Here is a 25947-nt window from a genome sequence, read left to right on the forward strand (position 1 = left end):
GAAAAGTTGTATTTGAAATTTAGAGGGGTAGAGCTTTAATTAAACACCAACAAGGCTGGCAGTAGTAACTTTAACATTTAACCATGGATAACGCAAGTTGCTTTTGTCAGTACTATTTTTTCTGGCTGAGATAGACTCATGTTCCAAGCTACTCACATCGTACAGTGCTACTATTCCTCCGATGAACGCCAACAGGTAGAAGACAAACCTCCAGCTGTAGGAAAAGGAAGGGAGACTTATTGATATTTCTTATTACACACATACACACACACACACACACACACACACACACACACACACACACACACACACACACACACACACAGAGTAGTGACCTGGCCTCTCTGAACTTCTTTAGGACCCCAGGAAGGTCCTGACTGCGTCTTCTTCTGAACCAGCGTTCAACTTGTCTCACTGACAAACTGCTTTTCTTAGACAGCCCATCAATGTCTTTCTGAAAGTGAGTGATACATACACACACACACACACACACACACACACACACACACACACACACATACAAGGAGAGGGATTAAAATGTGTGTAATTTAGATGTTCGGTATTTAGTTGTGTTTTTGGTATTTGCAGAGTTTTTTGTAAATATATATTTGTGTATATGTTCAGATTGGTGAATAAATTTTGTCTATTTGCATAATGTGCTTTCCTAACTTGCAGTGCTCTCAGAAGCCACTGTACAGGACTTATATTTGAGTGGGGCAAGGACCACACCACAACAATTTGTCATTTAAAGGTTTAATGAAAAGGTATTGGATGTTAAGGACAGATGAATGGATTCAAGGGCGAGGTGTCAAGGAAGAGGAAAAATGTATGTTTGGCTGTTCTGGGAGGACATACTGAAGACCGGAATGCTGTGGGGGCTTTGTCTCAGGTGTGTTCCCACCCGAGCTGATGACAAGCCCCCCAAACGGTACATACAATGAGATATGTGAAAGGTATGCACCAAATGGAATAGAAAGGGTTAAGAGGAGATGGGAGTATGAAAGGATGTGGGTATGGATGAGTTAGAATGGAAAATGAATTAAGGGAAAGGAAGGGTGGGTCAAGAAATCGGAGACAAACAGAGTAGAACAGATTGACAAGGTATAATAATGGCTCTGCTCCCAAACCTTAAAAAGTGAACTAATATCTATATTTCACTACACCACAACATTATGTAATTTAAATGTTTAATGACAATTCAGGAGGTACTGGATGTTGAGGACAGAAGAGGGGATGTAAAGTGGAGGGGTCAAGGGTCACAGGGAATGAATTGAGCCGCTCCGCTCTGCCATTATTGAAGCAGCCTGTGAAAACCCAGAGTAAGGCTGGTCTGGGAGGAGATTCTAAAGAATGGGGGGGTTCCGTCTCTGATGCTTCGCTTTTTTTGTTCACTTTTTAAAAATGGTAGTGTTTGTTCAAGTTTGAGGTGATGCTGTTATGTTTTTGGGCGCCAACTGTCTGTCTGTCATTGGTAAATTTGAGACAAACACAGCAGGATGGGTTGACCACGCAAAGGTTGAAAGGTGATTGGAGGTTTGGTTAAGACGTGTTTTGTTGTCATCCTGTCAAAATTGAAAATCAACACTTTTGTTGATGCTTTTTATTGATGTTTTTTACTTTTTCTTACTTTTGATGCTTTTTTGAATGTCACTATGTTTTCAACACTACATAACACTAACTTATTAGCTTTTGTCTTACAGTTATTTTTGGAATTTATGGTCAATAAGCCTCATTTATAGGAAATTATAACTAATGTTTGAGTTAGAAAAGCAGAAATTAGGAATTATTTAGACTAAAATTAGAGGAATGTATGTTGAAGGATAATCACAGACTGGAATATATTTCAAAAACACTTTAATTTTTTTAAATGCATTGAAATTGAATAACACACCCCAAAATTAATGAAAGTAAAGATTTGTACTTGCCGAAGAGCGTTGTGTGGAATCAGTCATGTTATTTTGGGTAATTAGCCAATCCAGTTACATATCTAATTAACCTTTCTTTAGCCACAAATCAGGTACCAGCCATCTGGAATCTGCCAATGTTCTCCCCCTTCACAAGATGGTGATCCTGCAAACATAAATAACTATAGGCCTATTTCTAATTGTCAGTATTAGCTAAATTATGGAATCACTCATTAGCATGCAATTAAAAGACTATCTAATTAATAACAATATTCTGACTGAATTTCAATCCGGTTTCAGGAAACAACATGTACAATAACAGCTGTTTCGAAAGTTGTTAATGACCTAGTCAAGACTTTGGACAATAAACAGCACTGTGCAGCACTATTTATTGATTTGTCAAAAGCTTTTGACACAGTGGACCATAAAATTCTCCTTCAGAGACTCACCTCTATTGGACTATCAGAACAAGCAGTGGGATGTTTAACAGTTACCTATCAGGGAGAACACAATGTGTGCAAGTAGATGGTGTTACTTCTGCCTCCTTAAATATTTCAAAAGGGGCTTCAGGGCTCAATCCTTGGGCCTCTTCTTTTTATCATTTATAACAGCCGGTCTCCTCTATGTCCCCAAGTCAAAGCTCCGCAGTTTTGGGGACCGAGCCTTTTCCAGGGCAGCTCCAAGGCTGTGGAACTCCCTCCCCCATGAGATCCGCATCTCAGAGTCCCTCACCATTTTTCAGTCCTGTCTGAAGACCCATCTTTTCGGTTCTGCCTATCCTTAGTTTTTTTTTTTTTTTTTTTTTTTTTTTTTTTTTAAACAAACACTGTCTCTACCCTGTTAAGCGACTTTGAGCTCGGGAAAAGCGCTATACAAATTCATTATATTATTATTATTATATTACAAACAACCTCTGCAATATATAAAAAATGCAAACTATCATTACTACGCTGATGACACTGTTCTCTATTGTTCTGGGTCCACATTAGGTCAAGCAATCACAAACTTACAGTCCGCTTTTAATATCTAGCAACATAATCTGGCTTCTTTAAAATTGGTTCTAAACTCTAAAAAAACTAAAGTCATGACTTTCACTCTGGGAAAATCAACTAAGATAATGTCCCAACCATTTGTACACTTTCTGGTACAGAAATGAAGAAGTGTCACATTACAAATATTGGGGTATTACCATTGACCAATCATGTCTTTTACAATGCATATCCAAGATTTAGTTAAAAAACTGAAATTGAAGTTAGGTTTTTTCTATAGAATCAAGTCTTGTTTATCATTGAATCAAAAAAACAACTAGTAAATGCAACATTCTTGTCTGTCTTGGACTACGGTGATATTTTATACATGCATTCAACTCCCAGTGTCTTCATGCTTTGGACACTGTGTTTCATGGAGCCTTGAGATTCATCACAAACTTAAAATCTCTCACTCATCACTGTTTGTTGTATTCTCGGGTTGGGTGGTTTTCACTCTCGATTCGGCGTTGGATGCACTGGCATCTTTTTATTTATAAGGCAGTATTAGGACTTCTTCTCCTTATTTGAACACCTACATCGTCCCGAGGTCTGCAGGGACATATCACCTGCGCTCACAGGATCTGGTTTTATTGACAGTCCCTAAAGCCCGCACTGACTTTGGCAAAAGGCTTTTAATTTTGCAGCCCCATCTGCATGGAATCAGCTTCAAAATGAACTCCATTTGAAGGAGTTGGTCTCATTTTATCTTTTTAAGGCTTGTTAAAGGACCTTACAGAAGGGCAGTCTGTATGTCACTGTTTTTAAATTGATTTAGGACCCTGGTATTTTATGATGACATTGTTGTTTGAATATGAGTGAAAGTGTGTTTATGTATTTACATGTAAGTGTCTCTGTCTGAAACGTGCTGCTGTCACTTGCCAGGACACTCTTGTAAAAGAGATTTTTAATCTCAAGGAGTTTTTTATCCTGGTTAAATAAAGGTTTGAATGAATGAAAAAATTAAAAAGAACATTGATATAGAAAAATGGGTCAAATGACCCAAGTACAACATGAGGGTTAACTTAATTTGTTTACCTGAGCAGGATTTCTACACTGAGTAATGTAGTAATGTTCCAGGATGGGGTTGTCCCCTGCTTTCAGATGGACTCTTTGCTTGATCCCAACAGAGACAGCAATTGGTGTTGCTATCCACCTGGAACACAGTTGACACACATGGGGTTCAGTTCTAAAAATGTTAATAGCGGACAGTACAAGATGAATGAGATGTAGCAAAAACGGCGTGAAATATATTGTGGTTTAACTGGCAAAGTTGGCAAACTTTAGCTTGCTTTGCTAACACAGATAAATTGCTAGCCAGCTAACATCGCAAAATACTGTATTGAGTAAATAACGTCAGCAAATACATCCAGACTCCAGGGGCTGATCTGGCTGTTAAATTGGCTAGCTTGCCATTTACAAATTACTTCATCAGATAACAAACCAAACAAATTACTTCATTAGTTAACAAAGCAACCATATCCATAGCTGGCTAACCTTAGGTTGCTTGCTCGCTAACGTCATCGGTAGCACAATTCTATCTGAGTGGATGTTAGTTGGCTAGCTAGCCAAATTACTTCACCAGTTAACTTGACTCATGATAATAAATTATGCATTATGACAAATGTTGTTGATTTTTGTCAACAATAAATAAGGTAATGATACAGTAAAGGTGTAGAGGCAGGGGCAGCCAACTAGCGAAGGTTAGTCAGCTAGCTGTAACTTAGCTACTATTGATCTGCTGTTGGTTGCTTTGTTATAATAAAATGAAAAATAAAAATAATTTAAAAGGAGTTGCAGACAGCATTGAGCCAATGTAAATAAATTAAAATTAAAAATACCCAGGATGCCTGCCCCTACAGAGTGCAAGCTTGTGCATGAGCAACAGCATTCTGAGTTTTTTTTCTTTTTTTAAGATTTCATTATGGCTTGTATTGCCTTTACTTATAGGACAGATGAAATCAGTTAAGTAGGATTGAGAGGGGGATGACATGACATGCAGCAAAGGACCGCAGGTCGGAACTGAAACCGCGGCCGCTGCGGCTAGGACTGAGCCTCTGTTCATGGGGCGCACACTCAACCAGGTGAGCTACCCAGGCGCAGAGATGGCAAAAGTACTCGCTTTGTGTACTCAAGTAGAAGTACAGATACTTCTGTTAAAAAATACTCTGGTAAAAGTACAAGTACTGCTTTAACTTTTTATTCAAGTAAAAGTAATACAGTACAGGCTTTGAAATTTACTTAAAGTATAAAAGTAAAAGTAGCCTTGCGAATGGCAACCATTGTTTATGCAAAGCTCCTTGGGACACACATGTTACTAGAGTACACGCTAAGAAACTTCAGTGGACGTGGAAAAAAGGCTCTTTACATGCCGTTGCCTACATTTTAAAATAGATGTCTGGCAATAGGCCTAAAACTTCACATATACGATTATTGTGACAGAGACTCCAGGTTAGTAAGATTCTGACTGAGCAGCAAGATATGAATTCAGTTGTGATTCTGTGAGAATTCACAGATCCAGTTTCTCTTTTTTAATCTTCCCCTTAACATTTAAAGGAATCAACATGTATGTGTGCGTGCTCAAATATGGCTTTTAGAATTAAAATAAATGGTAAAATATGAATAACTAAACAGACATTAATTAAGAAGTTCTGCAGAACATTGACCATGAGTCATTCTTGATGCCTACTATCTCAAACATCTCTCTCAGATAAGGCCGAGGATGATGGGAATGTCTTGCTGCTTGTCTGCTGAATCTCTGTGAGCTCTGTTTTCTTCATTTTCAATCGTGTCGCCGTCCATACTACTATTTGCTAATGTTAGCACCATCAATCATTCATTAGATTGAATATGGTATTGATGACGCGAACAATAATAACTTCAGTGAAATGATTGTAAACTTGTTAGCGAGGACTAGATTAGGACTGTATATAAAGCTGATTCTGGTTTCCAACTTGGCCCCAGGTGTGTCTGTTAAACACAGACAGAGACAACTTCTCTCTGTTTATGCTTTATTACAATCAAGCAACGTGCAACCCTGCTAACAGGTGAAGAACACAAACAACAAAAGCACTAGCTAACTTTCTTTAAATGTGCAAGAACTATAGACCAATACAACAACAGGCTTAAATGAACTGACAACATAAGTCCTACGACTTACAATTCTCAAAGACTCACACACACAATCTGATTATCCTCCGGACAGCTAGTCTCTTTTTCTTTTCTCTCACTCTTTACTCCGTGTGGCGCACACCCGTGCTATTCTCCAACATTACAACCTCTTGTACAAAACTAAAGTAACGAGCCAATTTTGTAAAATGTAAAGAGTAGAAAGTACCGATAATTGTGTTAAAATGTAAGGAGTAAAAGTAAAAAGTCGGCACAAAAATAAATGGTAAAGTAAAAATATCAGAAAAATCTACTGAAGTATAGTAACAAAGTATTTCTACTTGTGTACTTAATACATAGGGAACCTTTACACTGTAATATACAGTACTGTCTAATCTTTAAACAGAGAGTGATGTGCTGTCGGAACAGTATAACCATATGGGAGAGTGTAGCGCTAACCTTTCAAACAGGTATCTGATGAGTAAGAAGGCAAAGCTGTAGGGGACAGTGACGTAGAGATGTGAGGCTTTGGCATAAACCCGGCCCTCCCTGTCCTCCAGGTCAGCCCATGTCAGGTTCACAGGCAGCCAGATTCTTTCCCACCAGAACCACTCATACAGCGTGTCAAACATCCCTCCACCCTAACAGAGCCAGGTCACACAAACACAAGAAGTTACGTTAGTGGTAACTATGATATGCAATATACTCACGCAGCTCTGTCTGCAGCTAATATCTAGGACAGGGCTATGTTATGATAGACAATTCATAAGAAATTGCCCAGAAACATAGAAGTGATTAACTGATCCAAAATCCGAGGAATGAGCTATTTAACACTACTGCTGGTGAAGATATTCCAGTAAAGTACCAAGAAGAATACAATCTCGGAATCACTTCTAAAAATGAACTCTTGTGTTTCATAACAAAGATACTGCTCTTCACTTGTCCTTTGACTGTTGTGTGTTTAGTGCTTCAAGTGACATTAAAGGAGAGTCTAGTCAAACTACTTGTCATTCAACCTTGCAAAGTTTACCCAGCAGTACAGGTCCTTGAGAGTGTCCAACATCTTTACCTCCCACAACTAATCTTAACCCAAACCTTTTGATTTCCTTCTACAAACCTCTGATAAATTTACATCAGAATAGAAAGCAAACCACTTCAAATCACTAATTGCACTCCAAGGTCACAGGAAAACAGACGCTTACCTTTCCACTGTCAGTGCTGTCAGAGAGAGCAGGTGAGGGCCGCTGTTTCCACGCCAGCTGAGGGCTGTGCTTGCTGTGGGAAATGACCACAGATGGTAAAGTCCTCTCTTCCCCCGTTATGACAAGCAGCCAGCCACTCTCTCTTTGTTTGACATTCTTAAGGGTCACACCCAGCCCAGCCACAATTACCTGGGAAGGTTTTTTCCTCCCCTCCGGAAAGCAGAGGTAGGTTTACGGATTGCCACAACACACACACAGCTTTTTTTCCCCGCCCTCGAGGGATCTAATAACCTTGTTTGTACTGTGCTTCGGATAAAGAACAAAAGCAGGTTCTCCCACAAAACAAACCTTCAAGGGACAGAGGAGGCAACTGGGAAATTGTACTGCCTTTTACAAAATGTCAATTGATAAGCTTGGCTCCTATGAACTGCATGTTTCATTTATAAGTAATGATACTTTTTATCACATTTCGGCTGTTTTCTGCACTTACACATGAACTGACCCTTCAGATCCTTAAACCAGTTCAGCTGCTTTTAACGCCATCTGATTCATCATTTGACACTAAGTTTTAGCTGTTGCAATCCATTTGACATTTTTAACCTCCTTTCATCACTTACTCACCATGTGATGCATCTGCTTTCATCGTTTACACTTTAGCTGACACTACAACTGCTGTTACTGCTTATACTTCAAATAATCTGTTTACAGTTTTTACAGTTGAACTGGCACTTCAACTTCATCCACCTTGCATCAAATGACAAGCTGTGTCAGCACTTCCGTTTTATCTCTTACTTCATCTTTTATCCTCCTTCTTTTTTATTTATTTAGAACAGCTGAAGAGAGACATGAACCAGGGGAAAGAGAGAGGAGACGACATGCAAGTAAAGGGCCTCGGGCAAGAACTGAGACTAAAGGGTTCTCTACCAGGTGAGCTATAGGCTGCCTCCATCTTTTTTCTTTGCTTCAAGTTTAGGTAAAATTTTAGTCTGGATCAACAGAATTGTCCATTTCCAGGATTATTGCCTGCGCCGCATGTGCCTCACCTTCCGCTACTTGTGTTGCCGTTCTTAAACTCTGTTCGCTTCGGGAAAGCTACACGTTGAAAATGGCAAATGGACTTTGTTCTTTCAGGAAATGATTGAAAAGATTTATAAATAACTTAAATAAATGCAAACCAATTGTTTTTACTCCTATGTATGTATAAATGCAGGTGGTGTGTAGCCAGACCTTACTCCACAGTGCTGCGGAGATAGGTCTGGCAATCCAAGACTAGGTACATTAGAACTTCCCTTAATACATTCAGGTTTCACTGCAATACAGAGACATTTCAAAAGCTCCAAATACAATATTGAAATACAGTATTTTCTTTGGCAAACATGTTTTCATCAGAAGATTTGGCTTTTGTAGATTATAACATGTGGTTTAGGATCATGTAATTTCCAGAATGCTCTTATAGACTGACATCAGTTTAAAACAGTGGGTGTGTGCACTACCAGAGCAAACATTGTACTAGTACTATAAGTCAAGCTAAACCAATAGAGGCCTTTGATGACACTCCTTACTAATGATTAACATGACAGCATCATGGAAAAGTACCTGGAGTGTTCGTATTAGGATGAAACAAAACACTTTCAGCCATAAAGTTTGAGTTAAAAAACTACAATTGTTCTCGTTCATGTTGTTGTATTTATTATTAATTTGATACTCAGATATACTTCAATACATTCGGATACAGACATGTGACAAAAAAAGGAAAGTCCAGCTTAAAGTGAATTAGTATGGTGTTGTTCCACCAAAAACCTTTGTTTTTCTAGGATGGTGGTGCTGCTAAATCAGTCTCTCAATTAATATCTCCATTCATCACCTTGGGCCAGAGCAAGATGACACAATGGCCTGAGAGCACTGCAAAAAAGCATACAAAAAGACAAGCAAATTAGGAAGACAGTTTTCCTGGTCGTCTGTGGTAATATCACATTTCTGTATTTGGTTGTGTTTTCTAAATTTGCTGTGTTGTTTCTTGAAATCTGACACATCACCAAGAAACAGGGACAGTTATTTACAATTCACAAGAAACAAGAGTACTTGATTTCTTTACCTGGGTGAGGACTCCTTCCCCACCCTGAGTAGGCATTCCATCGGTATGAGAACCATGGCCTCAGATTTAGAGGTGCTGATCCTCGTACCAGACACTTCACACTCGGCTGCGAACCGATCCAGTGAGTGCTGAAGGTCACACACCGATGATGCCATCAGGACCACATCATCTGCAAAAAGCAGCGATGATATCCCAGCTCACTGAACCACAACCCCTCCCCAACAAGACACCTACACCTCGATATCCTGTCCATGGAACAAGTCTGACTTACTGCAGAGAACCGGGACACAGTTTGCACTTTGGATTTACAGGGATTGGTAAACCCTGAAAAGGGACTTCATGGTGCTGCAGCACCTCCCGCAGTATCTCCTGGGGGACCCGGTCATACACCTTCTCCAGATCCACAAAACACATGTAGACTAGATGGATCCTTGCAGGAATGAAGAGCTGGTTCATGGTTCCATGACCAGGACAGAATCCACTTTGTTCCTCTCAAATCCAAGGTTTGACTATTAACTATTTGACCAGGGAGGCCATTTGACCAGGGAGGCTGACAAGTGTGATAATGTAATTGTTACACACTCTGGTCCCCTTTTTTTGGAAGAGGGGAACCACCACCAAAGTCTTTTACTTCTTGGGCACTGTCCCATGCTTCCACGCAACACTGAATATGAGTGTCATCCATGACAGGATCAGCCCCGGGAACCCCAGCCACATGTCTTTGTTCCTGACAAAGCCTTTCCACTCTGGAGAAACCTCATGAGGCCATTCCCTGGGCAGAGAGCAGAGGGACTTTAACTACCGTCTCATACAGTGGAGGATGTACAGGCAGGTACTGTTGAAGTCTAGCCCGAAGTTGCAGAGAAGTGTGTGAAGGTTATCTACGGTACGTTCTCCATAACTTCCTGTGCAGAAAAACCCAGACAAGAGCAGTAAGAGGGAGCATCCAGGATTGTGAAGTGAAGCCCAACAACTTAGCAAGAGAGTCCATCAGGGTTAGGGAGACCTTCACACCTTTCTTCTGTGCAGAGGGAACTGTCACATGGTAAGACACTGTGTAGTACACAAGCAACATTGAGTACACATAACATTATGGAAAGGGTCCCTACAGAGTTTGACCTTTTTGAGTAAAATCCTTTTTGTTTAACAAGAAATAGCTTTGAAATTGGCATTGCATTGCATTTTAAATATACAATTCTTTCAGTGTGTATAAAGCCAGCATATTTTCAAAAGTACATAGTTAAATTAAAGGTTTATTTCAACCAAACCAGATGGTAATTGTTGGAACAGTTTGGAACAACCCTTTCCATAATGTGTCAGACACTTATAAAAAACAAATGCAATTGCCCAATAACATAAATTGCAGCTTGTTTTGCTTTTGCCAAACGTTGCAGTCTTGCTTACCAATTTCAAAGATTGTTGTCACTTGGACACAAAAATGCCATTTGAAATACATGTAAACAGTTCTTTGATTTATAAGATATAACAATTTTACATTAGTTTTAAACTGGGAGAAAAACTAATGGGAATTGTGCCACCTGGTAGTTTTTGTTCTTTAAATGCAAATGTCTCACTTTCTGCTTTTTAAATGGTTACATGATTACATGTTGAGACAAAAACATGCATCAATAGCATTTTACATTTTAATTTAGATAAAAGGATGAACATAAAACCATTTGTAAATTGAAGATACATGATCATATAAACTTGATACTGACAAAATATCTATCTCATGACATAAAGTAGGGCAAAAAAGGTTGTCACCTTTGTGGATCAACAAAATTTTAAAATAAAGACACATTGAGTTGTGTAGTAGCAGTCTATTGGGACTTCGCTTGGGAACTGGAGGGTCGCCGGTTCAAGTCCATCGACCATCAAAAGTGTGGACTGATAGCTGGAGAGGTGCCAGTTCATCTCCTGGTTTGTACCCTTGAGCAAGGCACCGAACCCCCAACTGCTAGGGGGCCTGTATAGGTTATGTGCTGTGTGTGTATTTCAGGGTTGTGTGTAACTGTTACAACAGTGGGAAAAAATGTGATTTCCCCTTATGGGATTAATAAAGGCATGTCTTCTTGATGAAAGTTTACATGGAAATAAAGGGCTGTGGAGGTGGATGTGGCCGGTGGCGAGCCTTCTCACTCCCTGCACTTCTCTTCTTCGGCCTCTGTCTCCTGTATTAAAAAGAGAAACCCAATATTGTGTTAATGACTCCATTCTACCAATGCAAAAGTTTGTAAAGTCAATATTTGTAAAACTTTGAAATCAGGAGACAGACAAAGACATGAATCCAACATAAAAGGTAATAAAAACAGTATAAATATAAACTGTGCTTTGCTGACACCCTGTGGTAAGGTGAAAATACAATTTAGTTTCAGGTATTTTCAAATATTGTTGTCAATTGTTTTTGCAAAAAAATAGCTATGAGAAGAAATGTCTCAGACAAAACACAACTACATACAGATATAAATTTAAGGAAAAAACCTAAATTAAAAAAAAGTGGCGAAAAATCAAATGCAGATACTTTTGAGGGCTCACTGAAAGGTTTGGTGAGCATGAAAATGATATGATAGACATCCGTCCGGTGGGCATGCTTTTTTCAGTGATTAAGGCATGTACTTTAAATATAAATAAGGTGCCAGTGTGCCTTAAAAGCATCAAAGTGAATGAATGGTGAATGAAAAGAAAACGTCCCTGCGGTCTCTCTAAACCTCTGTTGAAAAGTTTCCACAGTTGATGTGCTCCATTTCCCTCATCAATTGTGGAGGATTGATATACGGTATATATAATGATATATAACAATATCCAATTATTTTAATACTGTCCTATTGAAATAGATAGTCTTTTGAAAAACACTGCAAGTGATCATACTGACACTTACACCTCCCCAAAAAAATATATTTTTTAAATTGTTTCTTAAAAATATATCATGTCACTCCTTACACACGCTCTCATGCAGTCTTTAGATGGAGTTGTAATTGCACTGGTCCAATTAAACAAGGCCACGCATTATATAGATGTTCTTTGATAATTTATTTCCACATTTCTGTCACAAGACACCGTGAAAACTACAAGGAAAATAAACACATAAGATACAATGAGTCAAATATACTTCTTTCAGTCATTTTACAGTCTTTGAAGCACATTTCCTTAACGAGACTGGCCCCACAATGTTAGCGTCACAACTGTACAGAAAGTGCATTAAATGCAAAGAATTTACAACAAATGTTAAACACAAATGTGACAAGACTAAAATTCAAAAGCACAATTACCGTGTGCGCCTTTTGAACCATGCAAAATCTTTGCTTGAGGCCGTACAGTTATTATCTGCAGCCACATTGGACTTCACTGGTCTCCAGACCAGTGAAGTAATTAGAAGCTCTTTTCTGGTGATGGCTGTGCAGCCTCCAACTGAGCTTGACAACGTAGTTGTGACGTGGGACACCTGTCTGAAAGTTGTAAGTCTTCTGGTAGCTGTGCAAGAGAAATCTCAATCATTCCCAATCAGCAGACAGAGAGCGTAGGTGTATGTTAGGTGATTACATAGGCACAGGCTCATTATTGCTAACTAACATTCTAGTTAACATTAGTAACTAAACCTAAACAGCTAATGGAAGTTCAAACTGTAGACAGTAAGTTACGTGGTTATGACACAATCGCCTATTTTTACAAAAACGTCTGCTACATAGCCATAACGTGAGGTACAAAGTAATGCAGCCTTTTATACATTGTTGTGTTTTTTTAGAAATAAAAAACGGACAAACAGAGTCTTTAAACGCTTCAGATGTAAAGTTATTCACTGTCAAAGTGACGTCAAAACGAATGGCAGTCAGTGGACTGCTAACAATGGGAGAGTGTTATGTAGCATTAAAATGGCGGCAGGGGAGCTACGCTTGGTGGAGGGAGGTTTACCCCCTTGATAAATTCTGGTCATTTGACCTTTGCCCTTAACATCAAAAAGGGCATTCATAAGAAAGAAAAAAATATTTTGAAGATAAAATATTTAGGTACAATTTTAGATCAAACATCCCGTTTTATACTCTTGTATACTGCATTTTTATTGTTTATAATTACTCTATGAATTCAAACACTAATCAAATTATCAAAAATAGAGACTAAACATGAAATCTCAGTAACAGTCAATATACAATATATAAATCAATACAATATTTGTATGAGGAAGCAAAGCATTCAGGTAAGGCCTTGGCTTGTCTCTGCTCTTTCATTAAATAAATCGACAGTTCTAGTTAGACATTGCCGGCTCTGCTCTTCATATATTAACTACATGTCATTTTGAATTAATTTAGGTTAATTAAGCCACATTTACTGCTTTCACCCCTATTTATTTTCAACAGAGCCTGATTTTTACATTTCTTTTTATCATTTTATGTCTTAAACTAAACATTTAATGTTTAACCCCTCTTATTTCACTTAAAACATGTTACAATACTACATTTTCTTTAATATTATACCTTTTATACTATATTATACTTATCTCCATGTTTTCATTAAACCATTGCTAGGCTCCATCTTCTGTTTGTGTGAATTATGTTTTTTTTCCCCGCTCATTAAACTGCTTTTACATTAAAAATGTTTGAATATGAGACCTTCATTTCTATGAATAATGTTAAAAGATTAAAAAGGAGGTAAGACCAAAACTTCTTCCTACCCCTTTTGATCATGAAAAAAATATATTTGAGTTGCTTATTTGTTGCTTATATACCGTTTGCTTTTGTTTTTATTGCTTATAAGTTTTACTTAGCGTTTTTTTTAACATGTTCAATAAATTCACAAAAAAAATAAAAATCTAGTCCTTTTATCAACAGATGAGGCTCAGTACCTTGGCTACAATTTTTGCTTAGTCATTTTGTAGGCTGGTTTGCATTAACTTTCAGAGGTCTGGGTGAGGGTGGATACTCTAAGCAGCATGTGATTGGCCCTAGAGTGGGAGGCGGGCCTGTCCAAAGTTTCACATCTGGAAGTGCTTGCTGCTGCTCAGTCACTCAGTTAGGTTGAGTGGAACAACACTGCCAAAGACAAGATGTCCTTCATAAACGTAGATGCATCGTCTGATTTCTCCTTCCACAACCTCCCCTATGGAATATTCTCCACGCCTGATAATGTAAGTGCAGTTTGGTTATTTCTTCTCGGTTTGCAAACAGATAAAGTGTTGTCAGGTTAGACACATTGAGGACTTCCTGTCAGGGTTTTTCAAAATAAAATATTTACCTAAATGTGGGCCCTATGAGGTCAAAGATGATCTTTAGTCCCAATCATAGCTTGCTGAAGTGTTCGGAGGGTTAGGAAGTGTGTTGAAGTGTGTTTGGAGGCTGTGAGAGGATCCAGAGTCTTTTTACTCTCATCTCAAATACCACAGCCAGATTTTACCCACAGTTTTGCACTTTGCCTCAAAATTGAAAGTCTCTGGAACAAAATAATCAGAATTTTCTCCAAAATTTTTAAAAACTCACTGGAGCCAGACCTTAGAATACTTATTTTTTGGATTTTCTGGGGCATTTAATAAACTGACTGCTTCTCAACAACGATTTGTCTCTTTTGGACTAATAGTGGCAAAACAAAACTCATACTTAAAGCTATAGTGGGTAGTTTCTGCCACCCCCATGAGGAATTCTAAATAATAACAACAAAACTGTTGGCGTGTCACATGATACAAGCCTTTCGTGACCGCACGTGGATTTCAGAGTTAACAGACATACTGCACCTAGAGACCTTACAGATTAGGTTTATCTTGAATGATGAACTGGAACTGGAACTTTTATTTTGTACCTCGATCAACATACAAACTGAACACAAACACAAAAATCACAAGTAGAGCTGGATGGGCGGTTTAATGGGTAGTTAGATAGGAGTTATATCTATAATTGTTTTTCCTTTCTTCTTCGCTCTGTACTTTGCTTGTAAAATAATTGTAAAACACAAAGCACTTAGATTTGGCATATAAATGTCAAGACTAATGCATAAGATGCTTTCAATACAAATATTTGAAACAAATATCACAGCCAGTACAAATCTTGCCAGATGAGTAAAAAAGCTACATGCACACCACTTGCTTTGTCTGCATAGTGGTGCAGGGAATTAATTCCCCCAAAGGTCCATTTCAAAAAAGAGAAAATTCCCGGACATCTACATAAACCAATGCAGAGGTGATGATACTCATTTTCTTTATTTTTAAAGTACAAATCCAGTCAAACAGCATTACAGCATTAATAGAGTGCAACAAAATGAAGATGATTAAAGGTACAATATAACATTGCATAAGAGCAAATGCAAAAATACTCTTTATAAAAAGGTCAAAGTATTAGCTGTTGTTAAAGGGGAAACTGCTCTATCTTAAATTATTCATGTTAGCTTGTGGCTTGTTGGATGAAACACTGAACACTTGAGCAAACATTCGTAGTGGAATTGTATTGTGGATCATCTGTAGTTATGTCAAAGTGTGTTTGATTTCTCCAGCCCAAATGTCGCATTGGTGTTGCCATTGGAGACCAGATACTGGACCTCAGTGTGATAAAGTCTTTGTTTCGAGGGCCTGAGATTTCCAGACATCAAGATGTGTTTGACCAGGTAAGTGTAAGGACTAATGGTATTCAGAGAAGAGGCACCTTAAAGGTGCTCTATGCAATGCCACGCGTGTTTTAGGCTATAACATTTGTTGTCACATACAGCAAACATCTCCTCACTATCTGCTAGCTGCTTGTCCCCTGAACACACTGTAAAACACATCTCCTCACTATCTGCTAGCTGCTTGTCCCCTGAACACACTGTAAAACACATCTCCTCACTATCTGCTAGCTGCCTGTCCTCTGAACACACTGTAAAAAACATCTCCTCACTATCTGCTAGCTGCCTGTCCCCAGAACACACTGTAAAAAACATCTCCCCACTATCTGCTAGCTGCCTGTCCCCAGAACACACTGTAAAAACATCTCCTCATTATCTGCTAGCTGCCTGTCCTCTGAACACACTGTAAAAAACATCTCCTCACTATCGGCTAGCTGCCTGTCCCCTGAACACACTGTAAAAACATCTCCTCACTATCTGCTAGCTGCCTGTCCCCAGAACACATTGTAATAAACATCTCTTCACTATCTGCTAGCTGCCTGTCCCCAGAACACACTGTAAAAAACATCTCCCCACTATCTGCTAGCTGCATGTCCCCAGAACACACTGTAAAAAACATCTCCCCACTATCTGCTAGCTGCCTGTCCCCAGAACACACTGTAAAAACATCTCCCCACTATCTGCTAGCTGCCTGTCCCCAGAACACACTGTAAAAACATCTCCCCACTATCTGCTAGCTGCCTGTTCCCTGAACACACTGTAAAAAACATCTCCTCACTATCTGCTAGCTGCCTGTTCCCTGAACACACTGTAAAAAACGCGGCCTCTGTAGAGAGCCCAGGGTCCCACCTGCACCACGAAGCATACACAGACAGTATTCCTGCGTTCCAGCCAATAACTGACAAGAAGGATTTGGGGGGGGGTTTAGTGTGTGGAAGCACAGAAGGGAGGGGACGGGATGAGAATGAGGGAGGGGCGAGCTAGTCTCGTTTTGTTTGAAAATACTTCCATTGTCAACAAGAAGTAAATCACCCAACATTACTTAGAGCAGCTTTAAGTCAACATACCGTTTTACCTTAAAGGTATCACATATACTATGCAAAATTAAATTAGCAAACTAGTAGCTAGTACTGGAACAGTGAGTGCAATCTCTATGTTCTTAATGTTATAGCCACTTTAACTACATTTGACTATTAGAGCATTTTGTGTGTGTGTGTGTGGGGGGGGTGAGTGAAGGGGTATGTGACGGGGCATACAGTTAACAATTCCAATACCAATTCAAAATCTGGTAAAGGGAAGATGTAGCCCTAACCCTAATATTTCTTACACTTACACAGCATTTTTAGTTTCAGGGGTGCACAAAGCTCAAGAATGCATAATATAACTTGTGTTAACCCGCCTTTTGCGTACTTGACCTATCTTCTCATCTAACACATGACATGTTGCTTGTCAACTACTGTCAGAGATTTCCAAAAAGCAACACACATTCAGCAGCTTCTTCTAAATGTCCGAGGTGCATATCATTCACGTGAAGGGGGCCCACTGTTTGGCGAGTGGATTGTGCCACGGATAACCACTTGCTTTGGTCGGAGACCCTTGTGCACATTTTGTCCACCGCACACACACGGGAGTATTGCGCAAAATCAGCTGATCGCAACTTTCTTACTGTGAGACATTTAATCGCTCTGTGGTCAGCTGCCGCATTTTTAATCACAAAAAGGTGGATACAAAAACCCTGTTGCTCTGAAGAAGCTGTGTGAAGAAAATGGGACCTCCTTTGTGAAACTGGGTAAGTTTTATGATATCAGATTGTCTGCATAGAGGCATGAAACACTGTCAAAAAATATCAGGACTATTGTCAGCCAATAAAATGCAACTGGCTACAAGTGATGACAGTGACCTGCAGCATATCTGCACAGAGCGTTTTCAGTGCTTTCTGTCAAACATGCTTGACATCGGCAACATTCTGAAGACAGCATCCATTAGGTTTCAGGAGGAAAAGCTGACCCTTGAAGAATGTGAGGATGAACTCATGGTGGCCATTGGACAGTTCACACTTCTGCTTGATGGTGAGGGGACACACTGTTTCTAATGCTGATGCAGACAGAGACAAGACAACCTTTCTTAGGGGTTAATTGAAGAATTTGTCATGTCATGTAATAATTTTTTAGTATCTCATCCTTCAACATGGCCTCAGAAAATGCAAGACCTCCACAGTTTTGGAAACACAACCGTTTGCAGCATTCTCAAGAAATATGAGGCCACCTTGCAACTTGACAAAGACAACACTGTGACAGATTGGATGCGCTTAAAGCAGGCAGGAAAATGCCTGGGAGCCTCTTTTGTGTATGGTTGGTCCAAATAGTAACTACAAGTAACCCAGATGCTTACTCCAACATCAACAAGGTGGTTAAGCTGTCTCTTACACTGCTTTTAAGCAGTGCAGCTTGTGAAAGGGGATTCTCACATCTCAACATAATAAAAACCAAGTACAGATCTCGTCTGTCACAGTCTCGTCTCTCAGCCCTGATGCACATTCACCTGTCAAAGCAAACCACAGAGATATTTGACCCAAAGCAAGCTGTTGACATGTGGATGGAGACAACTAATCAGAAACTCAGCCATGGACAGGGAGGTGCATCTGCAGCATCTCAATCATCTACCATGCATGAAGCTGAAGCAGAGGACAGTGGGGGCGACACTGAAGAGGACAGTTGGGGCGACACCGAGGAGGACAGTGGGGGAAACACTGAGGAGGACAGTGGGGGCAACACTGAGGAGGACAGTGGGGGCAACACTGAGGAGGACAGTGGTGGCGAATCTGAGAACAGTGGGGGCGACTATGAGGAAGACAGTGGTGGGCGACACTGAGGAGGACAGTGGTGGGCGACACTGAAGAGGACAGTGGTGGCAACACTGAAGAGGACTGGGTGGCGACACTGAGGAGAACAGTTTGTGCAATGCTGAGAACAGCGGGGGCGACACTGAGGAGGACAGTGGTGGGCGACACTGAAGGGGACAGTGGTGTCGACACTGAGGAGGACAGTGGTGGCAAAACTGAGAACAGTGGGGGCAACTATGAGGAGGACGGTGGTGGGCAACACTGAGGAAGACAGTGGTGGGCGACACTGAAGAGGACAGTGGTGGCAACACTGAGGAGAACAGTTTGGGCGATGGTAAGAACAGCGGGGGCGACACTGAGGAGGACAGTGGTGGGCCACACTGAGGAGGACAGTGGTGGGCAACACTGAGGAGGACAGTGGTGGCAACACTGAAGAGGACAGTGGTGGCATCACTGAGGAGAACAGTTTGGGCGATGCTGAGAACAGCGGGGGTGACACTGAGGAGGACAGTGGTGGGTGACACTGAGGGGGACAGTGGTGGGCGACACTGAAGAGGACAGTGGTGGGCACACTGAGGAGGACAGTGGAGGCGACACTGAGGAGGACACTAAGGAAGACTGCACTTATTAAGACGGGTGAGTACCAAACACCGTCTCCTGGTACTCACCTGACTAGCTCACTGATAAAGTTATGTGCACCCCTGGTTAAATTTCATGCTTCTTACTGATTTCAGCTCATTGGAATTTGACAAATAATAACAATGAACCAACCCAAACTCAAAAGGATCCTACCCCTTCAGGGTTTGAACCCTAATTACCTTGGTGTTATTCATGTGTGCAGGTCAGTCAGATTGTACCAGACTGAAAACTATATTGTTCATGAATTACTTCCAAGGTCATAGAAAGATTTTCAGTGTCATTTTTGCTTTTGCGAAACAATATATTACCAACACATGGCTTGTGGAATAGCCTTTTACTTATGTTGTGTGTTTACAGTCATTTTGCAACAACTGATTATAGGAAGGGCCGCTTTATGTGTCACATTAGAATTGTATTTGTGTCTCCCTACAAGCCCACATTGAATGATTTCATGGCTCTTGGTTATGAGGCCTGGAGGGAGGCCAGGAGGACCTTGCAGGGCTTGCTGTCAGCCAATGAGAGCATATGAGAGATGATGTCAGCCTTCGGAGCAGGTTAGTCTGTCCATGCAGAAGTCAACATGGTACACAGGCTTACATAGTCCTCATCAGGCTACTGCTTTGTGTGGTTATGTTATGTTGTGAAAATACAATCCAAAAAATATTAAAATCATCATACTAGGCTAAAATGTAAGGTTCAGTTCTGACGTCTAAAAGTTTCTTTTTCAGAAACAATGCCAATTCTTACAAGAATAAAGTGTGTTTAATGATTCAGGGTATGTTCAATCAGATTTTGGTTTTGTAAATATTCCGATTTAAAGATGCTTAATAACTGCTCAAGATGTAATCTGCTTCCTGCCCCAAATCAGCTGGTATCAGCTTCACCCCCCTGTGGAAAGGATAAGTGGTTAAAGAAAGGGTTGGGATTGCTATTCAAACCCTTTGGGACCCTTTGGTCTTAAAAATGTAAATATTCCTGCCATCATATTTTCTAGTGTAGTCTATAGAAAATAATGGAATTGAATAAAATGTTTGGTTTCTTTTTATCTCATGATAAACAAATGAACATGTTAAAACTAGGGATGAGCGAGTACAGCATTATCTGTATCTGTATCTGTTTACCACATGAATTATCTGTATCTGTTCTTGGACTGGGCGGGGTCTAAACCGGAAGTAGGTTGGGTTGTCTTGAAATGGGCGGGGCTTTAACCAGTATGTTATTTTAAGCATGCAATTGATATGGTTTGATCAGAAATTGTTATATTTATTTCTGATTAAACTATTTACCTGACAGCATCAGCATTGAGCTTCAGATCAATGGTGCTGTCATGGTAACAAACAAACTATATACAGAACGTCTTGCAACAATGAATACAACACATGCGGTTGCAATTATGAAGTAAAATGTAATGAACAAGAGTTTTCATACTCATATAACTTTTTTTTTAATTTTAAATTTTTTATGATCAGTGGGATTTTTTTTGTTTTGGTTCTTTTTTTATTTCCACCAGGTATGTATGAGTGTGTGTGTGTGTGTGTGTGTGTGTGTGTGTGTGTGTGTGTGTGTGTGTGTGTGAAATAAGAGAGAGACACAGAGAGAGTGAGAGAGAGAGAGAGAGGGAGCGGAAAAAAGAGAGAAAGAGAGAGAGGGGTGGGGAGGACTGTGTTCTACAGATCAAATAGATTGAATAAATTAGAAAAAAAGAAAAAAAACTCCATCGGCAGAGACGTAACGCGAGTAGCATTCTAAGCACCATGTTTGAACAAACCCCATGTTTACCAGAAATCTACTGGTTAAGTAAGTACTACAAACCAAAGTAAAAAACAAACGTGAAGCTGAAGAAACCCTAAACGTTAACGAAAAAGACCCGTGGACCTGTGTGACTGAGGCAGAGGGAGAGAGAGAAGGAGAAGGAGAGGGAGAGGGAGAGGGAGAGGGAGGGAGCTGTTCACTTCTTAGTGATCTGTGTGTGAGTGAGCAGAGCGTGTGTGTGTAGGGGAGGGCGCTGTGATGACTAGCCTATCACAGAACGCAGACACGGTCCGCCACCCAATAGGATTTGTATTCAATCCGAGCACAGATATTGACTCGTATTACCCGTATAATATATATAATTTGCCTATGTAATAATATAGGCAAAAGTGCTATATCCGTACCGGATACTAGTTTCAGCCAAATATCCGGCTCATCTCTAGTTAAAACATTAAAAGTGAAGGCTGTATCTGCTGAAAAGAAAGGCTACAGATAGTCTAGCTGTGTGAAATGATAAAGCCACCATCTATCTGGCAAAATATTAAATTTAAGAATTACTGCACGCTGACAGTGTGCTGAGGACTACATACAATAGTATTGCCAAGGTTATTGAAATACAAATGGTCTTTATGTGAATGTTTCCTGTAGATGTAAAAGCGCTTTGAGCAGTTGTTAAGACTGGAAAAGCGCTATATAAATACAGCACATTTACATTTACATCTTTAGAGACCCTGTTTTTTACAGAAGAAACATGGTTGTTCAAAAAACATTTCTTCCATGCTCTTTGATCTATGAAAATGTCTCTTGTTTCTATTCCTTTCCTGTCAGTAATTTTTAAAGGCAGTTTTGTATTTTCTAATGTTCTCTGAACCACACAAAGTAAATATTATTTTCGACAAAGTCACTGGAAATGCTTTTGAAATGTTCATAAAAATAATTTCTTGTAGAGTGGGAACCCAGCCTTATATTGTAAATCTCCAAAAGGTCCTTCTCCATTTGCTGGTTGATTCTTGGTTCTTTTGTTGAGACAGTTTTTCTTTTGTCTTTTTGTCCTTGTCTCTGCAGAGCATTTGTCCCCCAGAGTTCAGCCATCATGCACCTTCCTGCAGACATTGGTGAGCCTCTCATTTAGGGTTAAACCACTGATATCAGAGGTGTTTGATGAAAAAGCCAGCAGACCATGCCTGCCTTCAGCAGTCCACAGAGTGGCATCCACTGAGAGATTTCCTCCTTGGAATCTTCTCTTAAATTGATATCACATCACACATCCTAAATAATGCAGTTGTTCCAGTCACCGCAGCTTTTAATTGTAAAGACTTGCCTCACTTTTTAACATCCTGAGATATCCTGAGGCGTAATTTTCAACTGGGACAGGGGACAATCCCCTCTAGTTTTTTTAAAATCCCACTTCAATCCTCACTTTAAAAGTTAGGGCCTCAGCAACGGGGGTGAGGACCCTATTTGAAACTGAAGAATTCTTATAAAGTTTGATTATTTGGCCTTTAAATGCATTTTTGAAGTGCTCGAGATGCTCAAACTCATGAAAAATTAAACACTTGTCATAAAGGCTGAGTCTTGGTTAATCTTGGTTTGAATATCTAACATGTGGAGACATAAAAAACTAACAGGAAGTCAGCCATTTTGAGTTTACTGTGCAATTTCAGTGCCAATTTTGCCATTTCCAGGCATCATACTTTAACAAGTCCCTATTTCAGATTTAACCCGACTGATGTGAAAAAATTCCATAGAATCTTAAGAGTTATTGAACAACATGGCTGGCGAATGGCGGGTTTTTTCAGTGTTTTGGCATGAAACAGGAAGTTGTTGTAACTTAAATGTACGTTATCCAATCTAACCTAAATTTCTCATGATTGTAAAGTTTGGGGCAGCTACATGCTGATATTGACTATTCTTCATAGTGTCGCCTGCTGGCAACAGGAAGTCAGCCTTATATGGCAAACAACATCCGATTAACATGAAATTTACAACGTGTGGTCTACACTTGAAATTGAGAAACAAACGTATGTCTCGTGCCACCCCCCCCCCCCCTATAATTTAGCAATGTCTCTGTACAGAGTACATTTTTCGTTGATGATAGTTTGCCCAGCCCACTTTACTTTAGCCACGGCCCTTTCACAACTGATGAACCGCCTGATGTTGACAATTGTGGATTCAGCAGATGTACAACATCAGCAATACAATACAACATAAATTGTCTGCCTGTAGCTAAGTTTCCATTCACTTGTCAATCGAATAATCTGAAGTTTGGTAAAAAATTCATGCGAATAAAGCTGGTGATAGTGTGGGTCCATCCAACGGCTTTAAAGTGAATAAAAACCTGTGGTAATGACATTACATGCTGTTTTGCGGTCAAGTTGGTATATCAAATTGATTTGAGACATTTTAAGATGTTTCCATTCATTTTTGCCTTGAATCACACAACATTCAAGCTAACATTTGCGAACAAAGGTTTTCTAGACAAAATAGATTGTGCAGTCTACCAACACATGATCAATATTGCGCCAGTTGTAATAGTGCTTATGTGCTGCTGCAAGACAACTCTCTTTTTTGAGCGCATTTGATTTACTGTGGAGGACGTCCCATGGCTTGTCCTAACCTTTGTTGGCCATTTTCTTCGCAAGTTCCTGATAAATTATTGCATTTCTTAGATTTTTGCCCTCTAAATAGCCAATGTATTTTCCTATAAAAAAGTCTCTTATCTCCTTGTTTGTCCACTTCCATCTGTCTTTGTTGACACCCGCCATGATTACAACGACTTCTACTTATCCAAATACTGGCCGAAAATGAATTAAAACTTCTTCTTCTTTGTTTTGTCGCAGGTTGCAACCATAAAATGACCTAAAACTTAATCGCAATTCATTATTTATTTGGCAAATAACGTTACCATCAGCGTTTATCGCATAAGCCGTACATCGATCAGGAGAAAATCCAATGAGACCAAAAGTATTTTCTTTGAGTCGACATTCACGAAATTGCATCAAATTTGACTGTTTGCATAAGGCATATTTCATTCAATATCACTTAATACGGATAAAACGTGTAGATGGAAACATAGCTATTAACAGGTCTTTTTTTTTTTAACAATTACAATTTTTTATAAGGGTTATGTTAATAATAGTCATAATGGAAGGCACAAACACAGTTTTTTGATAATTTGTTTACTTGCTTAGTTGATATACTGTAAATGCAGGAAATAGCATTCACATACATGGATTTGAGACACATTAGCACCAGGATGCACTGTTTAAAAACATAACTCCTTTCTAGACATAACTAATATAAGAAGGGTACAGGCAATAGATTCAGGCTGCTCCTCTTCTGAACTGTTTTATCTGTTTTTCACAGGCGATTACACCGACTTCTACTCGTCCAAAGATCACGCCACCAACGTTGGCATCATGTTCCGGGGAAAGGAGAATGCTCTGATGCCAAACTGGTACGCTATCAATCAATCCAGCAGTATACTAACAGATGTTGGAATATCTTGGGGCCGATATTGAGATAGAGCTTGTAACAAATTGTTCAAGTCTCTCTGCAAACAGTGATATGTTAAGGGTCACTACAAGGTCTCTCTAATTGATTTGGGCCCCAGAACATCAGTGTGCATCTAACATTAGGACCGCTTGGCTTTTTAGGATTATGATCCACTAATATGGATCAACTTCAGGATAATTGCCTCACATCTTGCTGTCCCTTGCCTTCTGTTTTTCAAACTAAGTTCAATTCTGAAAACAATCACAAACAATCAACTTTGTGCTAGCAAACCACATGCTAAAAAGTCAAGTTTTGAAGAAAATTTGGATCGTGCTACAGGCAGGCCTGCTTGGTTCTTTCAGTGAATGATTGTGAAGATTTACAAAGAAAATGTTTACGGCATTTACCTTTTGGGACCGATTGGTGGGATTGCTGTGAACGAAGTTAACACGGTCCCACACTGGTAAGAGGAAGGTCTGGCTAGTTCACACAGCATTCCGGAATATGAAAAGTGTTGTGGTTTATTGGCATTTCTTTAAACCAATCACAGACGTCATGGGCGGCACTAAGCGCTGCATGGAGCCCAGGTGGCGCTGCAAAATAGCCTGGGGAAGGAACTGGTTTTGGTGGAAAATCTGTACGTTGAAAAATGTTTTAGTTGTGCAATTTAAAACTCAGATTGGACAGATAGTCTAGCTAGCTGTCTGGATTTACTCTGCAGAGATCTGTAGTTAACCATAGTCCACATAAATCCACCATTGTTTAAAGTGCCAACATAAAGAAAGCGGAATTGCTGTTCAGTGAAATTCCATTCCTATTTAATCAACACAATTGTACACCAAAAATGATCCAGGCACATGGGCCCACACACAAACTGATCTTTATTTTCCTTTTTGTGGTCCCTGTTGTTTCTAACATTCTGTGTTTTCTGCAGGTTGAGGCTTCCAGTGGGATACCATGGTAGAGCATCATCAGTGGTTGTTTCTGGGACCCCCATCCGTCGCCCCTCCGGCCAGATGAGACCTGACCAGAGTAAGATCCTTACATTCACCAGTGTTGGACTGTATTTATAACATTTTTGTAGGAGAAAGTTTGGTACAACTAGGGTTGGGTTAAAAAAAATAGGATTCTCCAATTAAAATCCAACATTGAGTCACCCTGAAGAAGGCCTGTTTGCCGCAACGCGTGTTTTACCTTTCGCTATGCCGCATCAATAAAGGCTTTTTAAAATGTTCTGCAACAAGAGAGTCTTCATATCGTTCTGTCACCGTTAAAATCCATATTAATTTGAGTGATCTAATATTGA

General features: G+C 39.8%; 2 protein-coding genes and 1 long non-coding RNA gene across 6 annotated transcripts in view; 1 reads left to right on the plus strand and 2 right to left on the minus strand.

The window, feature by feature from the left end:
* cers3a (ceramide synthase 3a) overlaps positions 1 to 7480 on the minus strand; it is a 46263-nt gene extending 38783 nt beyond the window's left edge. For 3 of the 4 annotated variants that reach the window (XR_004335143.1, XR_004335142.1, XM_032536572.1), the window contains exons 1-5: positions 7240 to 7478; positions 6497 to 6678; positions 3968 to 4085; positions 336 to 454; positions 157 to 214 (exon numbers count right to left, since the gene is read on the minus strand). Coding sequence is in view for 2 of the 4 variants with exons in the window: in XM_032536572.1 (XP_032392463.1) it covers positions 157 to 214; positions 336 to 454; positions 3968 to 4085; positions 6497 to 6669 (468 nt within the window). In the remaining 2 variants the exon portion in view is untranslated. Of the gene's footprint in view, positions 1 to 156; positions 215 to 335; positions 455 to 3967; positions 4086 to 6496; positions 6679 to 7239 lie in introns of all 4 variants that reach the window. The other variant, XM_032536573.1, reaches the window with a different exon arrangement.
* The window catches only part of LOC116702410 (uncharacterized), a 295446-nt gene that overhangs the window by 269364 nt on the left and 135 nt on the right, over positions 1 to 25947 (minus strand). The window contains exon 2 of the long non-coding RNA XR_004335153.1: positions 24849 to 24850. This is a non-coding gene — a long non-coding RNA (uncharacterized LOC116702410). The remainder of the gene's footprint in view (positions 1 to 24848; positions 24851 to 25947) is intronic.
* The window catches only part of fah (fumarylacetoacetate hydrolase (fumarylacetoacetase)), a 30561-nt gene continuing 18878 nt past the window's right edge, over positions 14265 to 25947 (plus strand). Inside the window, 7 exon segments of the mRNA XM_032536569.1 lie at positions 14265 to 14453; positions 15806 to 15916; positions 19828 to 19915; positions 19918 to 19948; positions 22212 to 22261; positions 24513 to 24603; positions 25576 to 25673. Of these exon segments, the coding sequence (XP_032392460.1) occupies positions 14373 to 14453; positions 15806 to 15916; positions 19828 to 19915; positions 19918 to 19948; positions 22212 to 22261; positions 24513 to 24603; positions 25576 to 25673 (550 nt within the window). The 5' untranslated portion in view covers positions 14265 to 14372.

This window comes from Etheostoma spectabile, chromosome 15 (genome assembly GCF_008692095.1).
Source record: "Etheostoma spectabile isolate EspeVRDwgs_2016 chromosome 15, UIUC_Espe_1.0, whole genome shotgun sequence".
Classification (NCBI taxonomy): Eukaryota; Metazoa; Chordata; class Actinopteri; order Perciformes; family Percidae; genus Etheostoma; species Etheostoma spectabile.